General features: G+C 44.0%; 1 protein-coding gene across 1 annotated transcript; it reads left to right on the top strand.

Moving 5' to 3' along the window:
- Positions 1-7,473: 7,473 nt before the first annotated feature.
- Positions 7,474-8,584, top strand: LOC107267062 (the record flags this gene model as incomplete). Its single annotated transcript, XM_015738296.1, has 3 exons — positions 7,474-7,779; positions 7,858-8,133; positions 8,443-8,584. Coding segments are annotated over exons 1-3 (724 nt in total), but the record flags the coding sequence as incomplete, so codon positions are not given.
- Positions 8,585-9,718: the final 1,134 nt, after the last annotated feature.

The following is a 9,718-nucleotide window of genomic DNA, read 5'->3' as shown; positions in this document are numbered from 1 at the left end:
TTTACCAGTAGGCTCATTCGAATGGGAAGAAAATTTTGAGCAATTGGATGTTCGCTATATTTCCGATGACTCTCTTACGGGTTACATATTCAAAATTGATTTGGAGTATCCGATCGAGCTTCAAGAACTTCATAAAGATTTGCCACTCTGTCTAAATCAATACACTCCTCCAGGCTCTAACAATTCAAAATTGATAACTTCGCTCCTCCCGAAAGATAGATACATAATTCATTATAAGAATTTGAAACAGTGTTTGAGATTAGGTATAAAGTTAACCAAAATTCATCGTGTTCTAAAATTTAAACAGGCACCGTGGCTCAAAAAGTATATCGATTTGAACACCGAAATGAGAAAAAAAATCGAATAATGATTTTGAAAAAAACTTTTATAAACTTATGAATAATTTGGTTTTCGGCAACACAATGGAAAATGTCAGAAAACAAAAGGACGTTAGACTCGTTACTAGGTGGGATGGAGCGTATGGAGCAAAGGCTCTGATTGTAACACCAAATTTTCATAGCTGTACCGTATTTGATGAAGATATGATCATAGTGGAATTAAATCGAACAAAAATTAAATTCAATAAATCGATATACGCAGGATTTTTTATCCTAGACGTTTCTAAAACGTACATATACGATTTTCATTACACTATATAAAAAATACTTTTGGTGATAAAGCTAAATTGATGTATACCGACACCGATAGTCTCATATACTATTTTACTGTTCCGAATATATTTGAGTATATGAAACGTGACTTAGATAAATTTGACACCTCAGACTATCCTTCGGATAATGTTTTCGGTATACCATTGGCAAATAAAAAGATACTGAGTTTGATGAAGAATGAAAACAATGGGAAAATTATGGCTGAATTTGTAGGATTACGCGCAAAATTGTATTCTTTCAAAGCGTTACGAGAAGGCAAAGCTAAAAAGCGAGCTAAGGGGGTAAAAGGATCCACACTAAAAACAATCACGTTTAACGATTATAGGCGATGTCTTTTACACCATACAAATTTAGTTAAAACTCAAAATTTTATTCAAAGTAAAAAACACAAAGTTTAATGACAACAAAAGGGTTATTCTTTCTGGTACGACTGACACCCTTCCGTGGGGTTATAAAATGTAAGATGTATATAATAATAAGAATGTACAAACGTAAGAAAATATAAATAATAAGACGTAACAAATATTTTAGTTCTGGTATATTTCAAACACCATAACAATCCGACTTATCGATCCAACTATTATGCGAATCATCGAACCCTAACCATTTCACAAATAGCTTGTTTTCACGTTTCCTCAGTATCTTCTCCACAAGATATATGTCGGGATACTTGGCGCTGGTAAGTTCATGTTTGTAGAAGCCGCCTTCGATGGGATAATCCTAGTAGTTCTTGAGATTGTACGTCACCGGATCGGTATTCTTCGCTCGACTTACGGTGAAAATTTCAGTTGTCCAATTGGGTGTATAACCTTTCTCGAAAACGTGTTTAAATTTGCTGATTCATACTCTGTCGCCGATTTTAAACTTTGATCGTTTATGTGTGAACTTGACTTTGAATTTCTTGTACAGTCACTTGCAATAATAGTGACAACGGTAGACGGCGTGCGGTGAGGTAAGAACGGAGATTGGGCGGCGCCTGCTCGCGTATCTTGGTCTGTACGTGCGACGTAGAAAGCGCCACGGTGCGAGCGAGACGCCAGAGCGTCGCTCGGTGTGTCCTTGTTGCACAGCACTAGTGTAAGCGAGACGCCAACAAGACCCCTCATGCGCAATAGGGAGCTTGGTGGGGGACCGCTCGTGTTCGGTGGCACGCTTTCCCCCTCTCTCTCGGACTAACCCTTTATGACGAGAACAGCTAAAACCCCGATAAGAAACGAGAAGGAGCTATGGGACTTTCGGTAGTGGGAATGAGGTAGACTTTTCGATTATCCATCCTCGTCAAACAGCGTTAATAAGACAAAGAGAGATATATGTGACGTGGTGGTTAGGAACAAGTGTCCCAGCATCTAACGCATTGAAGCGTCCTACCGTGCGTCCTTTTCGCACAGCATGAGTATAAGCGAGACGGCAATAGGTCCCTGAGTCGCACCTATTCACAATGCGTTAGACGCTGGGACGCTGGCGTCTCGCTCGCGCCATAGCGCTTTCTGCGTCGCACGTACAGGCCAAGATACGCGAACAGGCGCCGCCCAATTTCATCTTATCTCACCGCCCGGCGTCAACCGTTGTCACCATTATTGCAAGTGACTATACACCCGTTGCAGTAGTACCTTCTCGTTACGAGCAGTCACGTGTGTCGGCTTCATACCAATGATACGATGTCTACTGTTATTGTAAGAGGATACAAAGTCCGATAAGATATCCAACTACCGGTGATTGCCCTGTAGGCTAAACTGCATCCACATCTTACTTTTCAGAGTACGATTAAAGCACTCGCAGATCGATGCCTTCAAGTTACTGAATGTCGAGTACAGGGTAATACCGTGTTATTGCATAAGATCTTTGAATTCGGAATTGTAAAACTCTCGGCTTTGGTCAACATGCAACTTCTCCGAGATTCGACCCTGCTCCAGTATAGATCTCATAATTGCTGTCACGTCTTTAGCGTTCTTGCTCTTCGTCGGCACGGCCCAAGCAAACTTTGAAAATATATCGATGACGGTGAGCAAATACTTGTATCCATCGTTCTCTCTTGCGTATGCTGACATGTCAACGAGATCCGCTTCCCAACTCTCGTCCAACCCGCGAACGTCAACGTGTCGGCGCTGATAATTCCTCCTGGCATGTCTATGCAATTCCTTCACCACCGCTAACTTTTTTCCATCCATTTTCCAGTGCACTCAGTCTGGCCGTCAACGTGCCGGCGCTGGTAATTTATCCTGGCAGGTCTATGCAGTTCCTTCACCACCGCTGACTTTTTTCCGTCCATTCTCCAGCGCACTCAGTCTGGCGTCCAGCTGAGAAATGATCAGAGAGTTGCGAATCGCCAATTCTTGTCCTGGCTCGATATCAGCTTGCAGACGTTTCAACGCTTCGTTCGTGGTAGAACCGAGTGATTGAATCATTAAGTCGTTGTTATCTATATCATTGCGTATTCCAGCAGTCATATGAAACACGGTATTCTGCTCCTACTTCACTACAGTTTTCACCAGATCCAAGGTCACACCTTCGTTTTCCTCTTCGGGATTGGCGAAGTTGCACAGCTTCTTGTTATCAATGTCGTAGTGCCCAGCAGCAGTGAATTTGAATCCAGCGCCAGGGAGACCACGGCTACTCGTAACCGCGGCCCTGCTACTCAACTGACGTCCAAACACGTCGACACTCATATTCCAAGTGACGATCGCGATCGTTTTATCGAATTAATAAATGATACCCGCCTCGCGCAATTCTTCGATAATCGATACGATTTCGTTCGAGTGACTGGGGTTACCAGCTTCACAAGACGCAAGGAGCAGGCGAAAACGATCTACCAGTTCGTTGGGATCGTTCCAGTACACGTAATCCGTTCGTTCGTCCTTGGCAGCGATCATGTACCGCGGTACTATACCTTTACCCGTTACAGAGGGCTGTTCGATCAGTTTTGCAATAACGTTATGAAATTTGAAACTCTTGCTCTTACGAATTTCACCATCAGGTTTATAGTACTTTCTATGTGCATTCGTCGTTAAAATAATGTTTTTATAATTGTCAAAGTTATCCTGGGTTACACTAGTCTCGTCAGGTACTTTCTTAAACAAGAGTTCAATCAAACCCGTAGTTTTCAAGTAAGTCGTATCGCCTACATGGATTCGATCACCTTCAAAGCTGATAGGCAAATCGCCTATCATCAATTTGTTCTTGGTGACTTTACGCACACCATAGGCGGTATCCGATTGTTTATTCTGCCTCGTTAGCAGCATATTAAGATACCGCTGCATAGAATCGTTCTGATCAACGGGTACGTCTGCGTCATCGTTATCTCCTTCTTCTTCATCAATATGTTTACCTTCTTCTTCTTCGTCTTCATCTTCTACTTGCTCATCATCGACTCCCTCAAAAGAATCATTCTTTAGAGACTTGAAGGATTCATCTGCCGTTCTAAACGTATCATCCGCTTTTGCGTCTGGCTGTATTTCATGCCTAATCTCGTCTTTGATAAGATTACGATCCGTCTGAGATGCAGTCACTAGTTTCTGCAGTGGAGTCACTACCGGTTTCAAAACCTCACTCATCGTCTGTTCGCTGTTCTCTCTGCCCAATTTTATCATTCTATGCTTTTTGGGAATCGCATCGCTGGCTTTAGCAATTGGGCGTAAGACGTCTTTTTACTCCTGAAGTTTTCTGCATTGCATGTTGACGCTGCTGAATCCAAAACGTTATTGCATTCATTTTTTTCAATGATCACTCATTTATGCTCACGAAGCAATCGAATCCTTTTCTGTATCTACCTCCGTCGAGGTCGCTGTCCTTGTCGATAACGAGAAACCCATACTTATCACCGTTCCAGCATGTCGAACAGAGCTATTTAAACTGTGCGTAAATGATATCAGTGTTTACATGGTCATCGTACACATGCTTGAGATTCATTTCATCCTGCTTAAAGAGCACCAGCAGATTAGCATTGTCCCGTACCAGATGTTTGGGAATGCGAGCGTACGTCTGACATAGATAGAAACAATCAACGTCCCTGCGCCGTCCCATGCTGAAGAAGGCTCTGATGTTATCTTGCTTCTCGCAAGCTATGTCGTTGTAAATAATTATCGAATTTGGACGTGCTTCGTTCGGTAGCAGCACTTGTTCGTGTTCCGTAAAGAGAAAGTACTCGACGCCGTCCACGGATGCGAGTAAACTTTCTAAAAACTTATACTTTGGCTGATCAAGCGATTTTGAGTATACGTAGACGTTTCGAATCTTAATTCGTTAGGATAAGTGACGAGAGCGAGCAGTGCGGTCGTCTTGCCGCAATTGCATGGTCCGAAAAACACTGCTCGTATACTATTTGACAGTAATTCGCCGTGTCGCTTGGCCTCCTTCTTCTCCTTTACTCGCACGATTTTGAACCAACTGCTTCTCGAACCTCATCTCAATCTTAACTAACGTGGAAACTACAAATGACGAGTTTATAAAGATCGCCGTTCAGTCGCAACTGTTTCACCGCAAGGACATGGTCGTGCATCCTAAGTATAAACGCATTGGGAGGAAAAAATCTCATCATCGTAGAGGATTAGTCAACAGGATCATTAACAGTCTACCCGTTGAGTTACATATACCGGGTTATCAGTACTGTGGGCCCGGTACGAAACTATCAAAGAGATTAGCGCGAGGCGATCCGGGCACCAAACCCCTCGACGCAGCCTGCAAAGAGCACGACATTGGGGACGACAAGAGGGCGGACAGGGTACTGGCAGACAAAGCTTGGAAGCGCGTTTTCGCTAAAGATGCGAGTCTCGCCGAGAAGGCGGCGGCCTGGTCCGTAGCAAACGTAATGGGTGCCAAGTTGAAACTCGGTATGGGACTCAAGAAGAAGAAGAAGAAGCCATAAACTGTAACGCTGAGGAAAGTCATCGAAGAAGCCAAACAATCGATGATTCCTAGCAATGATGCCGGGGTAGCTATCAGATCTGCTCTCAAGGGTGCATAGGCTGCCGTTAAACGAGCGGGTGGAAAGCGCAACGTACGAGCACCGCGCGTTCTACCCATGCCGTCCAAAGTCGGAGGCTTCCTGTCGTTTTTCGTCCCTGTGTTTGTGGGCTCAGTGCCGCTGGAGCGTTGGCCGGTGGTGCTGCAGGTATAGCCAAAGCCGTGAACGATGCAAATGCAAACAAGGAGCAATTGAAGGAAAGTCAGAGGCACAACAAGACGTAGTGTAAAATACAATTACGAGCGATATTAGGAGGACGATACTTTTGCATGTGGACACTTGTGTCTAAAGTTCCTGTGTGGACAATTAAATCGTAAAAACAAGTATCGTCTATATAAACTTGCTATGTAGTTTCACAAGGTCAGTCGAGCGTTCGCAATCGTGGAGGATTCATTCACGTTGACTTTATCAGGCACCTCCTCCATACAAAAATTACGCTCTGGGACTTATCGAGTTGCTGACCTTCAACTCGATTCCCAACATGGACACGGATCACAACAAGCTCTACGTGGGGGATGAAGTTTTCACTATACCTACTGGTAGCTACAAGATCGAAGATATCGAAAAGTACGTGCATAGCGCATTGACGGACAAGAGCATCGTCTTTTACATTAAACCTAACAATAATACGTTGTGCAACGAAATTAAGTGCAACCGGGATGTCGACTTTCGACCCAACGATTCCATAGGCTGCTTGTTGGGCTTCACTCAACGCGTTCTGGAAGCTAATAAATTACACACGTCCAACGTACCGGTAGCCATTCTCAAGGTGAACGCCCTACAAGGCGAATGCAACGTCACGACGGGCGCTTACATCAACAAACGTAAAGTGCGCACCATACATGAATTCTTTCCGGTCGTGCCACCCGGATACAAGATCATAGAGGTGCCATCGCACGTCATTTATCTACCAATCGCCACCAAGACGATAGATCACCTGTAGCTTCGAATAGTCGAACAAGACAGAGACCTAGTGAATTTTCAAGAAGAAGTCATAACGATCAGGCTGCACGTTAGATCCATGCGATAATGGGTATCGTCTACAATAGGAAAATCGTCAGTGATTATAACAGTAGGCCGATATGCCAAAGAGGGATCAGTTGTCGACTGTTTATTTTTGGAAAACCTAGGGTTCAAGGTGGCGAGAAGAAAGTAAAGCGTTCGTTCTGTTGTATTATTTTCGTCTGCCGCGTGCCATGGAGGAAGAAACGCTGAACATTCAGACACCGATCGTCTTCGATGAATCTATAGCACACTGTGAAACTCATGCGCATCAACCTTACGCCTCATCAACGTTCAACAACAGCGACGAGGTTCAAATATCCGTTCAACATCAAGACCTATGCTTACTACCGAGCAAAAGTTCGCTGCACGTGTATGGAAAGCTGGTCAAGGAAGATGGGTTCACAGCGACTGCGAATACGACTCTGGTCTACAATGCCATTCGCCATCTCTTCAAGGAGATTCACTACGAAATGAATGCTATAGAGATCGTTCGGAACAAGAATGTCGGTCTCACGAGTCTCATGAAGGGGTATGCTTCCCTGAGTCCCGGTCAACGATCCTTGATGGAGAACGCCGGTGGTCTCGATGTCAGAGAACGGGAGAAATTGACCAATGCGGACGGTTACTTCGACGTATCCATGCCACTGAGTCTGATACTGGGTTTCGCCGAAGATTATCGCAAGATCGTCGTTAACGCTAAACACGAGTTGATTCTGACGAGAGCAAAGAGCGATATCAATGCAATTACTGGGTTTCGCTGAAGATTATCGCAAGATCGTCGTTAACTCTAAACACGAGTTGATTCTGACGAGAGCAAAGAGCGATATCAATGCAATAATGCAAACTGCTCCGGAAGAATGCAAAGTCGTAATTCATACATTGGAATGGCTGATACCGTACGTAAAGGTGTCGGATCGAGGGAAGATACAACTGCTGAGATTCATCGAGGGGGATGCACCCATCTCCGTGAGCTTTCGTACCTGGGAGCTGTACGAGTACCCTCTACTCCCCACCACTTCGAAACACGTATGGACCGTCAAGACGTCGACTCAGTTGGAAAAACCACGATACGTGATACTGGGTTTTCAGACGAGCAGAAAGAATAAGAAAAATAAGAATGCTAGCCACTTTGACCACTGCAACGTCAGAGACGTTAAGCTCTTTTTGAATTCGCAATGTTATCCCTACGGAAATCTGAATCTTGACATTGATCATAATCAGTTTGCTCTGCTGTACGAGATGTATGCAAACTTTCAACCTACGTACTATGGCAAGGATCCCGAACCATTCCTGAGGCAGAATGAATTTCTCGAGTACGCTCCATTGATCGTTATCGATTGCTCCAAACAAAACGAGTCCCTCAAACTTAGACCTGTCAATATTCGTCTGGAATTCGAGGCGCAAGACAATTTCCCTGCCGATACATCGGCATTCTGCCTGATCCTGCACGATCGTATAGTCGAATACAACCCGATCAGTGGTGGGGTGAATAAATTGGTATAAACACGCCGCAATCGTTTATCCCTGCGCAGTTCATAAAAAAAAATGGAATTCATCGTGGACGTACAAAGTTTCAAGAAACCCTCGAACGAGACCGTCCTGAAGGAGCTACCCGTGATTGGAATCGGCAGCAATTTTTCCGAGCCTGCAACTTTTCTGTTTCAACCACCTTGTCCATGGAAGCATCTACCGGCTAAATACAAAAGTATAAATTTGTAATTGGAGCGCAATTTTCATGGTATATCCTGGAGCGCTGGGGACGTTGCTTACAATCAAGCTAGAAACATACTTTGAGTCATCTTACAGAATGCAACTAAGATCTATGTAAAAGGATTGGAGAAGAAAATTTGGTTGGAACCTTTCATTGGACGATCCGAGCACATCGTGGATCTGGGAGATCTGGGATGTCCTTCGTTGCAAAAATTGCGCAATAACTCGTTTACTCGATGTAAGAATCATCATACTCCACATTTTAATTGCTCAACTGAAAATGTGAAATTTTTACGGAACTGGTTGTCGGAATGTATATTTTTTGATTACGAATAAAGACATAAGATATAATAAGATGTATATTTATTTAACACGTATACGTAGTAGTTGAAGCACGAGTACAAAGTTTATAGACATTGGAATTCGATCTGGTTGTACCGTCCGCCGAAATAACGCACGAGGACTCGATTCTCCTCACAGGCTCGCATCATCTTCTTCAATAGATCCTCGTCGTCATTCAAAGCTTTTGCCATCCTTGCAATTATAAACGTCGAAAAGCTGTCTTCTACATTCAGGATCAGTCTCGTTCCATATTTGGTTTGAACTCTTCTTATTCTGATGATTTTGTATTCTTTCTGGGGTTCCAGCTCAGCCAATTTCTTTGTCGGAAGATAGTCATACAAACGGCCGACTTTGTTAATTGTTGAAAAATCTATTTCTTACTGTAGATTTAGTTTTTTTTAGATTTCATAGAAGGGTGTTATAATCACTCCTTCTCCTACGAAGTTACGTCGCACGCGTACGTATCTCCTACGAGTAATTTGACACCTCGGAAGATGAGGGACTGCATTCTCAACGCACGACTCTGCGAGATAACGTTCGGTATTACGCATTTGAACAACCGAAGTAGTTATAAGCCACTTCTGGCCGTCACAACAAACCCCCATCACTGTCCCGATGAGTCATAGAGCGCATCGCGCTGTGTCCCCCCGTACCGCACTATGACGTCACCCCCTCGCCTATGTGGTCGGCTCTCCCCACCGCCAACCTATGTTGTTGCTCCCCCACCAGGCGGACCTGGTCCTAAGGCCCGAAACTCAGTAGCAGCGGCGTTGCGTGCCCCCAGGGGCCTATCACGGTCGGTAATTATGCATTGACCGCCGGTCGGTAACTTTTTTTTAATTATCTTAAGGAGATAAGTATACCCGTGGTAAAATAGAACACTGTATTTTGTAAGGCCCATTATGTATATTATAAAGCTGTAGCGCATGATACATTTTCGATTATTACCTTATTGTTGACGCGAATCTGCTTTAAGTCGTAAAAACGTATCCTGATTAATTGGTAAAGTCTGGTCCCCGATTCTGCCCGC

Source organism: Cephus cinctus, unplaced genomic scaffold, assembly GCF_000341935.2.
Source record: "Cephus cinctus unplaced genomic scaffold, Ccin1 Ccin1_scaffold0028, whole genome shotgun sequence".
NCBI classification, from domain to species: domain Eukaryota; kingdom Metazoa; phylum Arthropoda; class Insecta; order Hymenoptera; family Cephidae; genus Cephus; species Cephus cinctus.
This window is presented reverse-complemented; position numbering and strand designations above follow the sequence as displayed.